This window comes from Anomalospiza imberbis, chromosome 13 (assembly GCF_031753505.1).
Source record: "Anomalospiza imberbis isolate Cuckoo-Finch-1a 21T00152 chromosome 13, ASM3175350v1, whole genome shotgun sequence".
In the NCBI taxonomy this organism is placed as follows: domain Eukaryota; kingdom Metazoa; phylum Chordata; class Aves; order Passeriformes; family Viduidae; genus Anomalospiza; species Anomalospiza imberbis.
The window spans coordinates 14,698,950-14,721,109 of record NC_089693.1 but is presented as its reverse complement, the minus strand read 5'-3'; the positions used below and the strand labels follow the sequence as shown (position 1 = coordinate 14,721,109).

At 40.0% G+C, this 22,160-nt stretch overlaps 1 protein-coding gene across 2 annotated transcripts in view; it reads left to right on the top strand.

Annotated features, from left to right (window-relative positions):
- The window catches only part of THSD4 (thrombospondin type 1 domain containing 4), a 242,744-nt gene that overhangs the window by 20,336 nt on the left and 200,248 nt on the right, over nt 1-22,160 (top strand). For both annotated transcript variants that reach the window (XR_011003831.1, XM_068204088.1), the window contains exons 3-4: nt 3,288-3,357; nt 16,388-16,803. Coding sequence is in view for 1 of the 2 variants with exons in the window: in XM_068204088.1 (XP_068060189.1) it covers nt 3,288-3,357; nt 16,388-16,803 (486 nt within the window). In the remaining variant the exon portion in view is untranslated. The remainder of the gene's footprint in view (nt 1-3,287; nt 3,358-16,387; nt 16,804-22,160) is intronic.

Sequence of the window (22,160 nt, the reverse complement as noted above, 5' to 3'; positions counted from 1 at the left end):
ACTGTGACACCTCTGCTCCAACCTTGCTTCTCCCGAGTTTGAGATATCAATATTTGAATTGCAATTTGGGCACCCTCCTAATATGCCAGGGCAGATTTCCATCAAAATGGATCTGTCAGACATTACTGACACTACCAATGTTATCTTTCCAGCTGAAAGATGACCTGCATAGCTCCTCCCAAGCTGTCCCAGACTTGGGCTGTTCAGCAGATTTGGGAGGAAGTTGGGAATTTGAGACAAGAGCCATACTGCACTAGTCAGTACTGATCACCTGTATCTGGGCAATCCACACTTGGCCATAATATTTCTCCATAAAATGTAGCTACTGAGGGACAGCAACGTGTGAGAGATCTGCTTTGGTACCCTCTAGCTTCATTCATGCAGAGCTAACACTCACTGCACTGACTAGGAAGAACTCTGAGAGGTGTTCCTAAATGAGGTGCTAAATTGCAATATTTTTCATGCTACTCCTACAACAAACCTAATGTTGCTTTGCTTTGTGCTTGTGCCTCCAAGTCTTTCCCAGCTGTTTATATGTATGCTTATATTGAAGTTTCTATTTTATGTTTTTATATTACTGGCAACTGGTGTTGCCAGTAAAAGAGAGAGTTTAAAGTCTGACTTTGCTTCAAACTGGGTGCTTGGCTCCAAACAGTGCCTTAACTGTGAGAGCAGGGGCTGTACCAGCAAGGTTCCTAGAGGCCTGAGTTATGCAGCCATCAACCAGCTGCAACTGGTACCTCGCATGTTCAGGTACACTTGAAAGGTTTTGCCTTATTTGGAGAAGCACTTGTTCTTTTTGGCTTTTCTGCACTGTGAGGATACCTGAACCAAACCCACTGAAATTGGAGAAGCCTATTTTTGTAGCTTAGGAGGCTTAAAGTTAGTCACGCGTGACAAATAAAAAAGCCTGGTCCAGAGAACTTAGCCAAAGCAAGCTGCTGAGGGAAATAACATTAAAAAAATTAAATTGCCACACACTGATTTGAAGCTAGGGGCTTACCTCAGGATAGCTTAAGTATTCCTGGCAAATTTCCTGTGTGTTTGAAATAGTAGCTTGATACCATTGTTTCTGACTGATCAAATCACAGATACAGAAGCAAATTTAAAATCTGTCTTTATTGTCCTTGAGCGACATACATACAGATGGTGATTGCAGTGCAACCTCCTTAAAGAATGGTCAGGAAAAGCCTGGCACAGAGTAATCACACCTATACTAAAAGTTTGCTGTTTAGAACTGAAAACTTTAATCTGGTAAGTAATTTGCTTTGAAGATTACAGTTCTCATTCAGCTCAGAACTCACAACCTTGTGCATGTTTTCAGAAGAATTTACACATGGAAATCTGTAGACTGTCAGACTGATCAGAAAAATCCTGTCCTGTTGAGGATGAAAGCATTCATTTCCTTATGGAAAGTCTGAACTTTCTTTCACATGCTCTGAGGGATTATAGGGAGCAGAAGCCATAAGGGAGCAGGGGTGGGTAGGAAGTCTCTGAGATGGAAGTTAAATATAATTTGCAGAGGATGTAGGCTGGGTCTATCAGACACTACACTCCACCTACTTAGATGCTTGTCATTTTTCATTGAGAAGAGTTGGGAGATCACTTAACACTTGGAAAAGAGATAGGCAGGTGAGCTGGAGACAGACTTGATGCTGTAATTTTGCAGTTTGGAGGTCTGATTTCTATTTCTGCCTTTGATTTCAGGTGTGATTTGCAAATCAGTTTATTCATTTGTGCCTTTGGCTTCCATGTACCACTTTGTGATGGGTTCCTGCTCTGAACTGTGTGTTTTGACTCCTGCTGTGATTTCTTTGTGGTGTCTTACACTGGTTCTGATTTCAGCCACCTCCTCTGTATTTTGTTTTATCACAAATGATAGCTTTGTGAAATACCAGACTTCCTTCTAATACACTTTTTAAATGGCTTCTTTTTTTTTTCCCCTAAATTGATGTGGCAGTAAAGAAGTAATGACTTTTTCTAGCCTTTCACTGGTTTATAGCTTTGATAGAGAGTGGCATAGATGGTGAGGTGATGATAGACCATGTGCAATTAGTACTTACCCAATAGTTCCTTTTGCAGTATATTAGCAAGAACAAACACAGAAAACACAAGATAAACATTCTCTCTAGCAGAAGAATATTTTTATTGGTGGTAATTAAATGCTTAGTATTAAAAAAAACCCTTTCTCTTTAGGAGGTCTGTCTCAGAAAATACCTGAAACAATAAGAAATGTTTAAAGGGTTACTGGGTAGGGAGCAAAGGAAGGAGCTGTGAATAGGAAAGCAGCTGGATTTTGTCTGGTCCATTAGTTTGCAGATGTATTTTGTATCCAAATCCATCAGTTTTACTTCTGCATTGAAATTCATCAAATCATTAGCAGCTTTCCCCCTTATACATACTCTTTGTAGACTGAAACATCAAACTCCTGGTACAAATAAAGATACCTTGATCCTATATGCCATACTTGTCCATGTTTTCTGGTGAAGGGGCTTGTTAGAAGGAGACAAACCAGTCTCTGTTGCAAATTATAGCAAAAAAAAAAGACTGAGCTAACTGTGCCTAAGTTGTAACAGGCTCCTAGGAGTCACTAAAGGGGTGAGGCTTGACAGAACAGTTTGTTTGGGCTTGGTTCCCATTATGACTCCTTTCACACTGAAGATGTGGGGACTGGGGTGATGCTTGGCTGCTTATCCTGAGTCTCTGGTGGGCTGTGTTTGCTGCTTTCCATCTTCTGTGCCCATTAGGTTATTCAATTTTCAAAAGTGTTAGACAGCTGGGGAAGAACCTATTTTCTGTTTCCTGTGTGCTGAAGGTGGAGTGTTCATCTGTAAAATGAGGAGCCAGAGCTAGAAGCAGATGTGGTCCACAGAATGTGGGTGAATTCTTACTTAACACTTTAGAAAACTTGCAAAGCATATGTCAGTTTCAGACCAAATGCAGAAGAGTTAAAATATGCACTGCCAGAAATTTTTAAATTTAAACATGAAGTTATATGAAATACTATCAATGGATTCTACTTGGTTCACTTTGGCTTTATAGCTGGACAAATCTATGTGTGAACCTGGTTCATACAGTCAAGTATTCAATGCCACATTCAGGTATGAGCCTGCTGTGAGCAGAATCTTATAAGAACATTTCATACACTTTAGTGAATCTGCTTTGGTTAGCAGTGGTATTCAAGTGTTTAAATATCTTCTTGCAGTGTGAAGCCTTGTAAGATGTTGTGGATGTGTGGTTTGTATTAGTGGTAATTACCTGTTCTGTTTCACTGTTTGCCTTTTCAGACTTCTCAGTTCCCTAGCAGTGCTGGGATTTCAGCTTGTCATCCCACAGCCTTCAATTGAACACAGAAAGGTAAGCATTAGAAACATTCAGACTTTGTGTACTGAAAGGTAAATGTGAAAGCATTAGAGTAAGATGTGTAAAGCAATGCAATCTGAATAAAGTTCTGGGAATAAATGGCTTCTTTTTGTGCATATGAGGTTTTTTTGGTTTCTTTTCTTTTTTTTTTAATAAATATATAAGTGGTTGAAAGAGGCTCATCATGGTTACTTAGCTGAGTAATTCTATGGAGTATTATGGGTCACAAATAGTTATTAAGGCTTTGGAGCATTTTCATCATGCAAGACATGGAAAAAAGAGTTCCTGTGAGTGAGAACAGACATGGAGTGAGTAGAGAACCACCCAGTTGCTCACAGGCAGCTCTTTCTCTTGCAGAGATAGAAATGTCTGAAACAGAAGCTGGACCCAAACCACTCTGTTGCTATTCAAATTGCTAGAGATTGGAGCTGGAAACTGCTGGAATTTCCTGTTGTGCTCCTGTGGATGGTTCACTCATCCTAGACATTGGCATCTCTAAGAAGGCTTGCAGCCTGCACACTTTCCATCCTGCTCAGCATTAGGCAGATTTTGGCTGGAATCCTTGGGTTTTTGCACTGCTTTTCAGGAAAGTAGTGGACAATTTGGAGAGAAACAGAAATTATCCTTAAGAGATTTTAAAATCTTACCTCTGAGGGAAATTTGAACAAATTCATACTGTTTATTCTAAAAATTGGAAGACTGGTGCTGGAGGAAGATATAACCTTCAAATACTTTTCAGCACTAAAAAGAAGGTTGTTTTTTTCTGTTTGGTGGAGTAGATGAGAAGAAATAGATTTAAACTGAGGCAAAGGAAACTTAGGTTTGATATTAGAAAACACTTGTTATGGTAAGGATATAAAGAAGATTATATTGATTGAATAATATTTAGAATTTCCATGATGTAGGTCTCTGTGAATGTGTTGGACAAATATTTATCAGAAACAATGTGCAGGTGTTGCTGATTCTGCCACAGACCTGAGGCAAGACCCCTTGAATGCTGTTCTGTCTCTTCACACTCTCATCACATTCACTTCATATCAATGTTCTCATATCTTAATTCCACTTGGTATCTCATATCTATTGGTAATCAAACACAACCAATTAATTACTGAAGGTATCAAATAACCTGTTTAAAAACAAGTTTGCTTTTTACTATAGATTTTAAAATAATAATCCAGGACGCGTATTTTTTTGAAAAATATACTGTTAAAAGGAGATAAAAGGCAAGTTTGCAGGGTTTGCTTTTTTTTTATGTGCATGTGCCACTGTCTTTAGGGTAAAAAGTTATTTGGACAATAGCCTCAGAGGTATGGACTAGAAACCTGAAGCTGTCTGATTGTCAGAGTTCCAGAAGAAGACAGAAGTCCTGTTAACTCCTTGTGCAGCCTATTTGTCAGACAAGTTAAATAAGGTCAGCAATGATGGGGTCTGAAACTGGCACAGTCCAGTCTGCAGCGAGCTGTCCAAGGGCTCTATTCTAAACTGCAGGACAATTTAGTATTTTTGCCTATCTTACATCTCTTCTCTTTTGTTGTGCAGTTGAGATGGTCACACTGCTGCTCTGGTTTCAGTACTCTGTCTGATTAGACATCCTTTTGTAACACTGACAGTGGAGAGATGCTTCAGTCCAGCTTCCAAATGGCCTTAGGGGGAATAAATCTACTAACTAAAATAGAGTAACTCAGAGAAACAATTGCTTCATTCTGGGAAGCCCCGGAATTAATTTAGATAAAATCAGATTCTTTGTTTTCAATTGAATGAGAAATGCCACGGGTCTGGAGTGTGTTCTGTACTAGTTAAAGGGACTTCAGGGCATGGTAACCACCTTGGAGACGTCCCTTTTACTGAGAACAAGGCACAAGTTTCCTAGTGACAATCTCTCAGGGCCCCAAGGCTGGCTGTCATTCTCAGCTCTTACCCTAAAGCAGAGGATTCTATTCATGCCAAACTGTGTTTGGGCTGGAACTCTGTATTTATTACACTTTTCACAAACCTTCTGCCCTACCTATAAGCTCCATGCAACAGGGGCTGTTAGTAGCTCTGAAGGCCAAGTCAGATGTGTTTCTGAGTGTGAGTTCTCAGCTTTGTAGCTCTGGAAGCTCTTTCTATTCTTTTCCTGCAGTAACCCCAACATATATTTGCTGACATCTCCTGTGTATTTCTGGGTGGATGTCTGTGCTGTTTGGCAGGGTTCTTTCTATGTGAGACGAGCTCAGTTGTACAGAAAGAAAGAAAGGGAGAGGAGGAGGATGAGGGATCTGATGAACAATTTTAACAAAACAGTCAATAATGAAAGTGGTGCTTGCTAACTTTCATATGCACACTCAAAGGGTACAGTATGGGGAATCCAATAACTAGAGCTGAAGTCTAATGAAACATTAGACCATACTCCAGTTCTTACTGTGTGTTTATTTTGCATTAAGCTAAGCATGATTTAGCAGGTTGCTTCCTCAGATGCACACACAAAAATCTGTTTCTGGCATAACAGCATGAGACTGATAGCTAGAAGGATGAGCCAAATTACTTCCATAGCAGGAAGTGCACATATTGGAATTAAGACCTGGGGAAATGACAAAACCAAATGGGAAAGTTGTGAGAGAAGGTTGGGTTGGGCAATGTTTTCTGCTTTTGGACTTTATTATTTTTGCGTGAAAGTCTTGGAAGCTTGTCAAACATATAAATTGACCAATACAGACTTCCTAGTTCCAGAAATACATGGCTGAGTTTTATATAGAAGTATCTTTTGAGCTTCTTTACTTTAATCAATACTGTCTCTGCAGTCAGAAGTGCACAAAAACTGAAAACAAAGCCCTTCTTTATATGTTCCTACATCTGAGTTTAGGCCACTACTCTGTTAATTCTATCTCTGTAAATGGCACAGGTTTGTACAGTAATGTAAATACATTAAATGTGGTATGTTCATTAGAAAGAAATAAAAATTCTTATGCAAAAGACTCTTATGGGGTTTTTGCTGAAGACAGGAGTTGCAGTGTTGGCTGGAAGTCTCTTGGAGCTTTTTTATAATGATTTTATTTATTCCTCATGCATAGTGTATAATTTCTAATATCAAGTGTACTCTGTAAGGCCAAAATACTCATCAATAACAGGATAAAAGAGGGAAACCTTATGTGAAACAAAATAATTGCCACTTGCCTTTTAAAATCAGCCAAGGTTTCTGTAGCTGGATAAACTGAAATCTTTCTTATTATTTGAACAATTTACTTGCCTTATCCTCACTACTGGACATTTGAACAGCCCTGCTGCTGCTCATGATGCAGTCAAGCTCTCTGTTCTCTCTCCCTGTGTTTATTTTATTGAAATTTAACCTTATCTGATAAGTGTCGTAGTGTGAAGGTTACTATAAACAGTCCTTCTCCTAGACAACCATTGATGTCTGTATTCCCAATTTTCCAGAAGTCACCGCTGGGTGGATTTTTGAGTAATCATATGTTTCTGTGTTAAGTAAGCTGCAGTTATATTTATGCCTTATTCATTTTAACAAAACTGGTAATGTAAATAGTAGTAAAGTCTGTCCAAATAAAATTTCTGACATGAATATTGCTTTGGTTTTACATCTTGCTTCTGTTATGGCACTGAATAGGAGCATTGAATTGATGCATATCTTTTTGTCACTCAGTTGTAGATGAGTATTGAGTTTAGTGGAGGTGCAGTGTCTTAAACTGATTTTTATTGTATGGAAGCAGTGTCAGGATTTATTTTTACAAGTTTTTCATTGGGACAGTACAATACTGTTAAGAAATGTTGAGCTTCTTAGGGCTCAGCGTAATTTCTTTCTGCTGGCTCAAAATTAAAGAAGAAATAAACTTGATGTTATCTCTATCAGACACACAATGTTTCTATGAAAAGCAACTATTTATCAAGTGAATGTGACTATACTCCTCACAGAATTTTGAGATTAATGTGCTTTGGGATATGTGTTGGGGTTTATTGGGTTGGGTTTTTTTTGGCTATTTTTTCCCCTCTCTCTTGTGTTGGATTCAAATACCCTTGTGGAGGGGTCATCACTGCTAAGTCAAAAGAAATAAGGAACAGCATCCAGGATCAGAAGCAAGAACTGGGGGAAAAGAGTGGAGCAGGGGGAAGAAAAAGGTGGCCAAGATCTCTGATTTGGTCATGGTGAGCAGTTTGAGCAGCTCAGCTACTTGAACACACTATAAGAGAGTACAATGTGAAGCATGAAGCAAGTCTGCTCTGTCCTTCCTTGGAGTAAGACAAAGTAGTTAATATCTAACCTTGGCTTTTGGCCAGGCACCAGGACTAAAGCCTAACAGCTAAGGAGCACCCTGGGACCTCCACCACAGCTGGTCACCACCTTGCCTTTAAATAAGCTCCAAAGCAGAGGCTTGGAAGGGAGGGCTGTGTTCTTCCTTGCAGTCCAGGCAGGGTGAAGCTCTGCCCCATGGTCAGCAGTAACTCAAGTGTGTAACTTGTCAGGATTTGCTGAGCTGGAACTCAGCTCTTGCTAACAGAGCCACAGCAAAGTCACTGGGGTCTGCCTGGCTGCGCTGTGGAACTGAGCTGGATTGCACTGGAGAGGCTGAGTCACTGTGGGTTTAAACAGCTGCTGTTCCTTTGCAACAAATGGTTACAGGTGTCACCCCTTCTTTTCTGGTAATGTTTTTGTTTCTAGGATAACTGCTGTCCATTGTGATTATATTTTCATCCACATCACTGGTATGAAACACTTCAGCTGCAAGGGAGTCCATATTTCTCTTGCAGTTTTTCACTGGTCAGTATATCTGCTTGTCTTCAGCACAGATGCTTGACTTTAACTCTACAGATATACATCTGCTCCTTTCATAACCTCTGGTAAAATAGAGTCTAGCTAATGATGTTGCTATTCTAATTGCAGTAATCCTTAGGAAACAGGAGATGTGATTTAGACCACGAAAAGACTTTTTCTTTAAAATTAGCCTTTTAGTACAACAGAATATTTAGAACAACAGCTGAAAGAATTTTTTTACTATCTCTATGTTGTTACTAATTCCCTGTCCTTGATGTTACGGATTAAAGTGGTTAGGAAATAAAATTCATCTTTGTTTGGGGAAAGGAGACAGGATAAGGATACATTATTTTATGTGAATATACTCTTCGAAAAATCAAGGCCAATGTTTTTGTTGCTTTTAACCTGCTTTATCATGGACCTCTGAACTTTTATTTTTATCCTTAAATTAAAAATACTGACTTCTTTAAGCTTAGAGCAGGACTGTGTTTTTCTGGAAGAAAATATGAAAATATCACAGTTAATTTGGACTCCAGTGCAGGTGAGCTTTCAGAGTCATAGATAAGTTTCTCCTCGTCTTTCAGAGCAGTTCTGCATGCTAGTTCTGTCCAAGCTGTGGATAAGAGTGGGTATAAAGACTAGGAGCTTTTTGGATTCACAGATGAGTTCTTCTGTTAGGGAATGTTGCTTTCTATTTTATGACAGCTTGTCCTCTCTGCTTCTGGAGCGATGGGTGGATGACTCACCGAGAGATCTGGAGAGGTGCTATGGCACTTACAGAATAAATAAAATGTGTATTTCTACCATATGTGGATCCCAAAGAATTTTTCGAAGTGTAGAAATAAATAGAATGGCAACAACTTTGTCACAGCTGTAGATGGCTGACCTGGAGGAGTCCAAGGGTAGTACGAGCTTAGTGACCAAGGCCACAAATGATAGTGAATGGTGAGGAAATACTTCTAAAAATAAAGAAGCCTAATTTGTGATACAGTGAGGGTCTGATTGTTATAATCTTTACCTTACTGTAAATGAGAAGCAATCCTACCGTGGATAAGGAATGGTTGTATAGAAGTGGTAGAAGTGAGGTCAGGACTGAGCTGTCTGTTATTTGAAAGCACTTAATGGTCTCACAGAAGAGTGAAAAGGAACTTCTTCTTTAAAACACTAATCTCCCAGAGTGCAATGGAGGTGGTCTTGGTGTGAAAAAATAAGCCAGACTTGGGAGAAGCTTCAAGCTTTGTTGGCACAAAAACTGTTCTGAACCTTTTTCAGAGCTGTTTACTTTCTAGACTATTCAAATAATGTTAAGGTTTCTTCAGATGTGGTCGGAGTTGGTTGAAGGGGCAGTTAAGCTGTCCATGCATTGTAACTCCCTTCAGTGATTTGTGAATACAAAGGTCTTCTATTTCCAGGCTTTTTAGCCCTTTAATCTTCACAGGCACAGATGTTCAGACAGAGATTTTATACAAAGAACGGAAAGCCAAATCGTTTAAGCTGGTAATATTTACACTTACCACGTACTGTAAAATTCAAATGGTTTACTACTTCTCTGATTAAAGGCTTCCAAAATGCACTGAAGGATTAAAATAGCTGAGCACACGAACCAGGCAGACATGTACACATTGTGTCATGATGTTTTGTTTGGCCTCTGCTCCATTTTTCTGCTAGCCTTGAGAGAAGTTATCTGCAAGTGTTGAGGGGAGGGGGGGGCTTGGTAAATTGTTTTTTATCAAACCACCAATGTCCCACATGTTTCTTGTAAGAGGGATAAAAAATACAATTGTTGCAAATGAACATATTTAAAATGGATTGTAAAGCCTTGCTGCTGGGAAATTGTCATAGGTATATAGGGTATGGACTTTATTGGAAATCAGCTGAGCTAATGTTGGAAGAATATTCCCTTAAGATGCTTAGACTGGTGACAGAATTAAAGGACTTCCATAGATCTGTTTACAACACTGGCAGAGAAACACAAAAATGTTACACTTGAAAAGGTTCTAAAACTAAACTAACATTTCCTCAGGCCATTCAATACTTGGCATGTTCTGCCCTGAGCAGCAGTTCAGGTATCATTTCTGGGAGTCTGACTGGTTTTGTTTTTACACTCTTGAAATTTTAGGAAGGCAAAGTCCAGCTCTTACTTTGTGGTTTGATCAATTCTAGTCACGAAAGGTGAGTGTTCATGAAGAATGCTGTGTTCACCTCATCCCAAGTATGACCTATGCATTTTAAAGGGTATCAATATACTATTTTACTGGTGTTTTGAATCCTTAGTCAGTCTGAGCCTGGCTGTGGTAAAAGCTGCATGCATATCCTTTGTGACAGGCTGTGCTCTAGTGAAACATTTAATTAGTCAGAAGTGTAAGATAAAGACAGTGCAACCCTGGAGTAATGGAATAAATAAGGAGTCATGTTTTCCAAGTGCCTTGATACTCCTTTACTAACAATAGGGACAGTTTGGTGTCATGGTGTGGGTTATCATGTGTGGGGTAATGAGAAGGACCATGGAAGAGACACTGAACCAACACCTAAAGCCTGAAGGGTTTTGAGGAATATGAACAGAATTTACAGGGGCTCTTTGCTCTGGGAAGCACAGGACAAAGAGGGGAGTAGCAGCTGAAAGTAAGACGTGCTGGCTTCTGTTAATTCCACTTTGCATCCAGTGTATGAATATGGGTTAACTCAGTGAATACCACTGGTAGCATTTTTCTAAGCAGGTGATAAAATGTTCTTCTGGATACAGTTTCTTTGCCTTTGGGTGAAAGTGATACCATAAAGCTTTGAGAAACATATTTATGCCTGTTATATCCCTTTCAGATGTATATTTAGAAATGTGATGTAGTTTTAATTTGTTCATGAGTCCATTTCCATTCTGGGCATTTACCCAGAAAAAAGAATTACTGGATAATATGTTAAAAATTAAATCTATGAAATCTAATAACATTATTGTATCTAAACTGAAATGGTAAGAAATACCAGAAATGTCTGACTTGGTTTAGATATTTCCAAGTTTAAAGCTTGCCATTGTCTTGTATACCTTTTCAGTTTTGAATTTGGATTGCTATAGCATGCTTAATACCTACAGAATACTTAGTAACATTGGCTAAGGCTATAACAGCTTAATTATGTATCTGGCTAAAAGGTATATACTGTCACCAAGCATTATAATCATTACTACTGTGAAATTCCATCATTAATTCATATTTGGAGTATGGTATGCAGCACTGCACACCCGTGTAAGAAAGTAGGAGTGAAAAAGGTGCTGAGAATGAGGAATTCCTTACAAAAAGAAATTGAACAGATTAGGACGGCTGAATTTCAGAAAGAGATCCTGGAACTGGATTGTGTTAGCAATTGCAAATCAGACATCATAGCATGGTGAAGGAGAATACAGAATGATCAGTCTTCATCTGTCACTAAGAAAAATCTGGGAGACATAGTGAAATGGCCAGGCTGCATGCATGACCAGAGCAAGGACAAAGACAAGCACTTTTTCAATATAAAATGTACAATCTTTTGGAAGACAAGACTAAAAATATGCTAAAAAAACGTATTTTATTCATGGAGAATAAGTTCAGTAGTGGGTATGAAAAACAATTGCAATATGGTGTTTAGCTGGAGGAGGCCCTTAAATTACTGATTAGCTGTAAGCAGAAGGACTCTGGATATCTCTAATATGTCCTGTTCTTACACTGTTTCCTAAAGTTTTGCTTCTTTCACTCAATCAGAAACACAGTACTGAGTTAAATGGGCCTCTGATCTAAGCATGCCCCCCCACTTTTCTGAACAGTTAATTTGTATTTAAGCTATAGTTTAACAGAATTTAAAATTAGGGTTTGTCAGATCAGTACTTCGTTGTCTGCCACTGTCTTCCTGCACAACAAGTTACATTTTAAATAGTTGTGGCTTTCAGTTCAAGTGTTGTTTCCTCTTCAGGGACGTTCTTGCATAGTATAGTTTCAACAACTGCTGCTGAAATCCTGAGATGTGGATCTTATGTCTAAATTCTGGCAGAAGCAGTACTAAAAATTGGCATTGGCTTTCTACACCTTGTGTACTCTTACTTTTTGCCGAATTTTTGGACTCAAGATCAGGATGATTAGTGAGTTACATGAATTAAAGATAAATTATTTTTCTATTTAAAATGTCATCTATGTCAGCCTGCTGGTAGAATGTTTAATTCCATATGATTTTAGGAAAAAAAACCCCAACAAACTCTTTTAGAATAAAACCCATATGTAGTGCAGCTCCTGTGTATAAAAGTGACAAAATACAAGAAAAGTGGGGAAAGGGAACAGAAAGGGATGCAGGGTCCTGGTGAATAAAGGAAGGGGTCACCCTGAAAGTACCCTTCTGAAAATCCAGCCTCAATTCTGTTTGCCACTCACCGGTCAAAAGGTGGCAGGTTGGAAGATATTTGGTATGTAACAGTCATTATGAAGAAAATTTCTCATTTAAGGAATCTTTGATAACAGATTAATAGGAGTTGGTACCATTGTAGAAATTGCAAGCACTTGCACCTGTAAACTTGTCTTACTTTTCTTTACATTGTTTATTGTACAGCTGCATGTAGTGAACAGTATTGTGTCCACTTCCAAGCTTTGGCTTAAAATAACTGAAAAATGTGTAGGAAAGAAAGAAAGGGAGAAATTAAAGGGGGAAAAATGAGTTTGTAGAGCAAAATATTTGGTTGTGATTAACTTGCAGTAAATAAAAATCTTGGTGGTGCACTAGTAGTTAGAATGAGTCTAGGTCACCTAGAGAAAGAATCACTCATGAACTATGGGAAAGTAGATTAAATGGCTTGGTTGATCTCTCTCTATTTACGGGCTATGTGATTCTCTTAAAGAATTTACTCTCATAACTTAATTTGGCAAGAAAAGTTCAGTTTGCATTTCACTTATTCCCCAGTGCAGCCTCAGATTCTTCCTTTCAGAAAGTGTGCTTTTAATGGGTAGTTCTTAAAACAAGAGAAGGAGGGACCTAATGTCAGGGATCTCCGAGTATGTGGTGTGTCTGAGAGGTTCTGAAATACTTCAGCTGAATCCTGTAATTTCACGTGTAATTTCTTGGCTATATCACAGAGCTGTGGCAGAATTTCTTCTTGGCTACTAAGTTACCTGGAAATCACAGGATCAAAGGAGGGGAACCGGCGTGTGAGTGCTGTAACTCAGCTCCTCTGCCCTGGGGAAGGGTCAGTAACACCTCGTTTTCCTGGTAGAGCTTTAGGATTGGTCTCAGTGCTGCCGGGATCTCCTCAGGCAATTTGTTCCCGGGCTTTGTTTGCCTTCTTTCTAAGTAGTTTTCCTTGTTTAAATTTAAATCCAAATGGTTATTCGTGTGTTGGCTATAAACAAGAACAGTTTGCTGCAAAGAGAAAAGTAACATTTATTTATGTAAAAATAAATGTTATTTTGTATTTATTTATGTATTTATTTATGTATTTATTTATGTAAAATGTTTGCAAGTGTCATAATTGTCCACTCTGTTTTTCATTCCTTAAACTAAGCAGCTTCAGTTTATTCAGTCTTTCCTAGTAGAATTTACTGAGTCGATCACATAATCTCCTCTGAAGATCCATCTGCAGCCCATATCTTACTCAAAGTAAGAAATCAGTAAGAAAAGTAAGAAAATAAAAGTTCATAACCTGATTTGCTACTGAAAATTCCCATCTCAAAATATTGTTATCTTACAGCTAAGTAGTATTGATGAATTTGTCTATCAGTATGACATGATAATGTTACTTTTTAAAGTTTTATTATTCTGTTCTTCCTTAACTCGCTGGATTAAACCTTCTTGTGCTGTGTCTACAACTCTTTCACTCTGAGGATTAGAGGGTGTGAAATACTTTACATTGCCTTCAGTCATATGAAGCATCATTTTATCTGAACCAATTCTTGCTGCAATGAAGTTTGGCAGCTGGAAGGTTCTCTCTGTAGCAGGTTGACACTTTTCACTATTCAGTTTCTATTTCTGCAAAATGGTACATTTTTTATGTTTGTGAGAACTTGAACTGCTTGTAGGTTATAGTTTTTAGTTGTGGCCTGCATGAATGTCTTTGGCATTTAAAAAAACAGGTGTACTGAACCGTTGTAGGAATGATTAAGTAGTCCAAACAAGTGAAACCTTGTCTGATAACGATGAACCATTAGTTTTATAATAAGTAAATTTTACTGCAGACTGAGTTCAGACCAGAAGAGTGTCTCTGTTTGTAGTCATTACCATTTTATATCTGAGGTAGAGCACATTAATGCATAGTGTAAGTATGGGCAGTGAATATTCACTGGAAAAATCACAAACTGAAGAATAGTTTGTTTAGTTGGTCAAAGTGTGAGCCAGTGGTGTTCTGTTATTGGATATGGAAGCAAATGTAGCAGCCAGAAGGACCCTGCTGCATGTTCTAAGTTTGACATTATGTGGTATTAGGTTGTACAGGCTATTGGACTTTAAAGGCTGATGCCAAATGGGGTATGCACAGGAAAAAAGACATTAAATACAGAGACATCTGCTCCTGTTTTCAAATGACATGGGAGAAATGGGTAACATATCACACTAATCCAGATGCTATTTATTAATCAGGAGTTATAATTAAATGCAGTTTTTTCTGTGGCTGGTGATGAAAGCGTGAGAGCAACCTCAGATGGGGGAAATGTTTCAGATTATGTAGACCACAACTGACTATTACACAGCAGCAGCACAAACCCTGTGTTGGCTTGCTTGTTGTACTGTAATGCTGTATTGAAGCCGTGCTTGCAGACCACGTTCCAGCCCAGCCTACCCTGTGTGCAGGCAGCTGATGAGGAGGGTGTGCTCCCTGGCACACTGGGGCACAGCTCAGTTACCACGGTGTGGTGCCTGTGATGAGAGACCCAGCGTGCAGATGGTAATCTTGTGCTGTCATACAGTAGTGTTTGAGGCAAAATTATTAACGGAAGTTACGGGTTCAGGTTCTCATGCCGTGAAGGGGGAGAAGTGACAGACAGACAAGGCTGGCTTTCCAAAGCTCATTTTGGGGGTAGCTGCTCTAGAATAGGGCTGGAGAGGTACAGCAAACATGTTTCTGGACAGTGCCTTTTCTTGTCTCCCAGATGAATTGATGCATGTGTGTGCTTGTTGGTACAAGGCTTGTTCAGAGTATTAATAAACGACTTAAAGGATGCTAATTTAAAAGAATGTTCTGCATATTAAGAAGTATGAGAATCAGATATTGGGAACTTGCTTAAAAACTTGTGATCTAACTTGATGGTCAAGAGAAGCAAGAGAAAAACTGCAAGTTTGAGTACTTTGCTCAGTGCAAAACACTGAGAAATCCTGACTGTATCTAGCTCCAAGAATGGGTGAACCTTGGAGATGGGGATGGGTGATTGTAACTTCCTGGCTGTGCTGCTACCTTTCCAATCAAAGGTCAGGATGCTTAAAATATTTGGCTTGAGGGGTTAACTCTCCTTGTGGAAAGACCCTGCCCTTCCTAATCCTTCCTAGCTTCCTTCATGAGAAGGATCCTCTGCCTTTGGGGCTCTTTCTCTCACTTGCCTTGTGCTGCTGAGTGGTGAGTATGGACTAAGTGGCACTGAACTCCAGACCGACAATTTATCCCATCTTTTACTGAGATTTCTGTGAATGTAGGATTGAGTGGGTCATCCTGAAGTGGTAATGTGAGGACTGAGGTAAGAGTGGTAATATAAGAGTTAACTCTAGCAGCATTTTGGGTTGGTTGGAAATCAACCTGTCCTCTTACATTATTGCCTTTATAAAAAGTTCCACATTAGATGGGAGTTCCTGAAATATTACTGCAACCACCAGCACTCTCCATTGTTGAAGCGTCAGTGTGCAGCAGAGCAGTGAGTGTCTGTTAACCCAATTTCATTACCAAAAATGACCTTATTTCCTGCTTTTGGTAATATTAACACATTTCCAAGCTTTGCATCATGCAATTTTTCCATTGCTGAGAACAAAGAAAATCTATTTCTATCCAGATAGTCCAAAAGAAAAACCAAAAAACAACCCAATCCAAAAAACCAACCAAACAAAAAAAACACCACAAACCCCCCCCAAAATCCAGAACAAGCAACCCCAAACAGCCATCAATGGTTGATGGCTGCAGGAGACCTCCTCCTATACTGGCAGTCCTTTGGCAAGCAGGGAATAACACAAGTTACTTCCTACGCCATTCTGTTTCTCTGGTGACTGCGGCGTGAATGGCTGAACACCGAGGTATTCGTGCTCCCCTCTTATTCCAGCGTGAATTCCGATTCCTAAGGCTGTGCGTTGTGTCTGCAGGTTCCGCAGAGGATAGAGGAGCAAGGCGATGCACCCGAGGACAGCAGCGGCGGAGTGCCCGGCCTGTGGGGCAGCTGGGGCCCCTGGTCCGCCTGCTCGCGGAGCTGCAGCGGGGGCGTGATGGAGCAGACGCGGCCCTGCCTGCCCGCCTATTACCGGGAGCGCGGCTACCGCCGGCCGGGCCGCCACTTCCCGGCCTCGGAGCGCGCTCTGGCCCTCCAGAGCGCCCACCACGAGGACTCGCTGTCCGCCTACCCCGGCCACGTCATCTCTGCCATCCGCACCTCCGTGCCGCTGCACAGGAACGAGGAGCAGCCGTGGGCCGGGCTGCGGAACAGCAGCCAGGGCGGCCGGGCGGCGCTGAGGGGCAGCCGGCACTCGCAGGGCCCGCGGCACGGCGCCAGGCCGGAGCGGAGGTACGGGCGTGGCCGCGGCCGCCTCCGGGCGGCAGGGCACGGCGGCGGGGCTTCGCGCCCTGCCGGGGCAGTTGGTACGGAGCGAGAACGGCTTTTACAGTGTGTACTGCCTGCTGCCTTACTGCTTTCAGGGCCCTCCCTTGACTACTTAGATGATGTCCAAGGGCAGATGTAATTAATCTACCATTTAAGCACATTATCTCACTTCCCCTTAAGATTTGTATTGTGATTTATTGAGAGGTTTTTCCTTTTCTGCTGCACTTTCATTTGACATTCCCATTAAATATCAGAACAAATAACTGTTCTCTAATTGTATTCTTAACTTCAGCAGCCAGTCTGATACTAATTGGTTGGAAAAAACCTAACTTTTTTCGTAAAGGATGGTCAACTAGCTGTTGACTTTAGTCCTATTCAAGACTCTAGTTTTGCTTTGTATGTCTATTTGTTGCCTTTTTGTTTTCTGTTTTTTTTCTTTTTTTCTTCCTACCACCTTTTTTAGCAAAATTTCCTCTTTGTTTAATGCATAGAATACTTTAAGCACTATATATGTTTTTATTAATTTCACAGTGACAGCCTTTAAGGCTGGGTGAAGCTGTGCTGTTACAAGTAATTCCAATTAATTTTTCCACTTCTGGAAAAACACTTCTTTATGCACTTAGATACCAATCTATCAGATTTTTTTTATATGTGTGTGAAAAGAAAATAGATGTGTTTCCAGTCTGGAGACTGAGCAGAACAGGCATGGAGATCCCCTGGGATGGAGCACTCCTTAAATGTCTGTTCTCTCTGTCTTTCCTGTGAATATGTATTCCAGCAGCTCTTTGGTTCTTTCCCTCTCAGCTCTCTTCTGGGAGATGCATGAAGAGAAGTTTTTTGGGGTAGCTGATAAAAACAACCAAACAGAGAACACCCCAGTCCCCCCTGCAAACATAACCAAGGAAACCTTCCTTTATATCATCTGCATCTTTAAGATTCCTAGTGAAGCAGCCAATTGTAATTCCATTTTTAAAGATATTTTGCTGTCCTTAACAGCCTAAGAAAGTATATTACCTTGAGGCAGTATTCCAGCCTGACTGGAATAAGACAGTAGATCTCTGTTGCTGCTGATAAAGACATTCTCAACCCCTGCAAGAAACTCTGTCCATATAAAAGAATACTTGAAAATAGAGTTAACCTCTTAAGCTCCTGCCTGTCTCAGAGAAGCAAGAGTTTCAAAAATTGGGACCAGCTGTTCAGATGTTGATCTTCTCTGGTGTTGCCAATCTCCTTTGTCACTGCCTTGTCTTTCTGTCAAACCCATGCAAATGATAGCCTAGAACTGTTGAATATAAATTCAGTGTGGCACTGATGGTCTTACAGAAGCTCAGGGAGTGCCAGAGACAGGATTAGTAGTGTTAACATGAGTGCATTGAGACAAAAGTCATATTTTCTTTTTTCTGTTTTCCTACTTAATAATTGGCTATAATGCCCTTCTGTTCTGGGCTGTGCAGTGTGACAGCCCCAGGTTGTGGTGCATGGCTGGGTTATTGCTGGCTCTGGGAGCCTGGCCTTGAACTGTCAGCACAAAGCCATCCAAAGGCTCTTTGCTCTAGCCCTTGGCACCTCTGTCTCCCGGGGAATCCCCGCTGGCCTGGCTCAGCAGCCGCTGCCTCTGCTGCGCTTCCATCCCCACGGGCTGTCCCTGCTGCTCTGGTGGCCTCTGCAGGCCAGCACAGACTGGAAGGGTCTGGAGCAATCACTGCAGGATTGGCTGGAACATGAGATGGTGAGCAGAAAACGATACTGACTGTGTGCAGAACTGAAGCTGTGGTATTTCCTAAGAAATGCCTTGCCATATGAAATATTGAAATGCTCACTTTCCTGTGTGATGGAGGCATCTGCTTTTGAAAATTCTTGTGCTTTCCTAAGCACAGTGCAAGCTTCTGTACCACAGTTGATTTTCCACCCCCACACACTCTGCCCCTTGGCAAAACACTGGATTCAAGGTCAGTGTTTTAATCTTTCTTGCATAATAAGTTATTTCCATCTTCTGTTAGGAGGTCCCTGGTGGCTTTAAAGCCTGTTGTATTGCATAACTTTCAGATTCCTTGGTGGTGACTGTAAAAACAGAATGAGAACAAAAAATGTTGTTTGCAAATGGAGTAATTTTGAATGACAAACCTAATAGTTTGCCTTGATTTACAAAATCCAGAGTAAAAACTTTCTTTACAAAGGAGATTGCTCTTCCTATCAGGTATATGGAAAATGGATTTCAAAATGTGAGTTACTCTACACATGATTTTTATACTGTAGAACTGTTTAGTGTTCACTAAAAGGATGATACTGGAAATTCATGTCAGGCTGTTAAGTAACACTTGTGTTTTCACAATTTGTACAGTCAGTGGAAACTTTTTGGGGTATTTCTATTTACTGTACTGAACTTTATATAAAAGCTGTAATTTTAGCAGACTTCCATAAAAAATAAGAGATGAATGGACATCTGTGACTGAGATAAGCTCACATTGATAACATGGTAGAATGAAATTGGACGGCTGCCAAGGCAAAGATTTTTGACAGCAATAGCAGCCCTATACAGCAGCCCAGTGTGTTTGTATCATTTACCAGCAAGTGGAAATGTTCTCTGTCTGCTTCCAGGCAGCTGACAAAGAACTGATTAGGGTTTATTTTGTCAAAATCCAAAATAGAACTTTTATATAATAAAATTTGCTATACCTTGTCTTGAAGAGGGTATTCACATTTTCAGCTTTTGAAACTTACTTTAGTTAGGCATTAGAAACCAAAATGCATGAGAAGTTCAGGGAGAGTGAGGTTTGAGGTACCTACAATTAGAAGCCTGGTTTAAAAAATTTCAGTGCTCCCCTGTTTAACTCAGTGCAGTAAGAAGAGTTCTTGCATGATTGAAATGTGTTAATTGCAATCACTGTTTGTACACTGGCAAAGGCAGGGAGCCCTCCCCAGCTTTGAAGAGCTGAGTTTCCTCTAGCACAGACTTGGTTTGTTATTTTTCACCTAGCTAAAGTGCATGAAGTACACCACACACTAAGAACAAACAGGAAAGAGGAGATAGTGAAAAAATATTACAGCATTTAGACATCTTTATTGAGAGGCACATACGGAAAAGTAATAAGGGCATGGAAAAAGATAAGATGCTTTAAGAGAGAAAACACATCTTGAAAAGAAATATTATTCATGGACTAGGTTTTAGTACTTCTTAAATGTTGCATTTTCAATTCTCTGTTTTGGTGATGGAGAAGACAGAACCACAATTTCTCACTAATGTGTTGAGTGTAGGATGTTTACAGCTGCCACCTTCACTTTCTCTTCACCTAGGCTTTGGTGGCAGAGCAGCAAAACTCAGTGTCCACTTGTGTAAGCATGATATGTACTTTGTATCTGGGGTCATAGGAGCTGAAAGAAAAAAACTAGAATTATCACCAGAATAATGAAATAACTAAAGTATTTGTGCATAAATAGTGCAAGTTAAAAAGTATGTTAATAAGGAAAAGGCTTCCCTAAAGCATTTCTTGTGTATTTGGAAGAAGAGTGAGAGGAAAAATTTGCACTGAGGAAATAATCCAAAAATCACCAACTCACATGGCTGTTGCTCTGGGTCTTTATTCTGCTGCCAGCAGCTGACGTGCAAGTCTGCTGTGCTGCTCTGTACCCTGTATAGGGTCAGTTTGCATTTCTGGACCTTTGAGCAATGGAAAGGAAGAGTGCATAATTTAATGTCAAACCAGAATTTCCTTTCTGAAAATATTTCTTTTGCCCCCTCCTACAGATGCTCTGACCAGGCAAATGTAGGTCACTCTGTTAACAGGTCTACAGTTAACTTTTAAAAGGACAATTCTGTTGTTATTTCCTTATCCAGTGGTCACAGTGATGTGATGCAATTCTGTGACCTGTTCTAGTCAGTTTTGATTCCTAGAGATGGAAAAATGTGTGACTGCTGGACCTCCAGGTTCAAGAAGGTATTATTGTCTCAAGTTGTGAGGCTTTATATTTATTGGCGTGAGTGTTTGCTTTTCTTAGTATCTGGAATGAAACCCAGCTCAAGTACTTAGCCACCCTTTTTTTCATTATTTCTCTCATAGAATGAAAATGTGATGGATTTTACCCCAAGCCCACTATGGTTATAAAAGCTTATTGTGTGTTGGTGTACAGAAGGAAGCTAGAGAGAGAAGGATTGGATCCCTTTGTAAGGATAAATTTTCCAGAAAGATGTAAGAGTAGCAGTGGTAATCAAAGAATTCATCTTGGTAGCACTTGGGGGATGTAAAACCATGTGAGGAAGGTGTTTACTTTCCTTCTGAATAAAATTCCAGACAGAATCCAGTAGCAATAATGGTCAAATGAGATATTTCTTCACAAAATGAGTAGCTAGTTGGGATGGTTGAAGCCTTAGGTTGACTTTTTGCTGTCACACTTCTCATCAGGGTATTAATCTCCATGACATGCTCTAGGTCTCATTATTTACCAAATTAATACAAGTTTTTATTATGCTACTGCAAGCATGCTTTGAGTGGGATTACCAGAAATAAACCCCTAACACAATACTGTAATTGCAAACCACTTGAGCTTTCTTATTCTTCATACTGATCATTTCAACCCTTCCTGAGCTGGGCTCACTGGAGGAGGGGAAGTCAGAGCACTGCTGCTGTTTAGTCAGGTACCACTGAATTATTGCCCCATCAGTGAGGGCTAGAAAGAGCCAAACCTCCCATAAGGAGGTAAGGCAGCTCAGCAGAGGTATGAGGTTACTTGCATTGAGTTTCTGCTGGTTTACCTGCTAACTGGTTGCATTATTCAGTAAAATCTTAAAGAGGCTAAGAATTGCTTGGGATCAGAGGCATTATTGAAAAAGAGGATTGAAGTATTTGGGTTTGAATTTTGAAATCCTATCTCAGTGTTGAAAGTCACATAAATGAGGTTATACAGCACTTGCTGAGAGATCAGTAAAAGCAAATATACTAAGTTATTGTACTGGCCATATTGCAGCTATGCTGAAGTGGGGTATCAGTGGTGATCTCTGAGGATGGAAAATTTCATTTAAGATGGTCTACATCCCATTAATTAAACCTGTTCCCAAGAGACAGTTTATTTAGTGACCTCACTGTTTGATTTTACTGTCTCAGAAAAATGTAAATATCTTCTTCCCCTAACATGATATAGAAATGAGAGTTTTTGTGGTGTAATGTGGTATAATCCATTTTTCTTCAGAAGAAACACTTTTTAGGCATTGTTGGTTACTGTGTGAATTCTAGCAGTTGAATTTTTTAGGACAAATATGCTCACAATGATTTTACTACTTCTATGTATGTGTGATACATGGAAGGCAGTGCATATCCACAAATCAT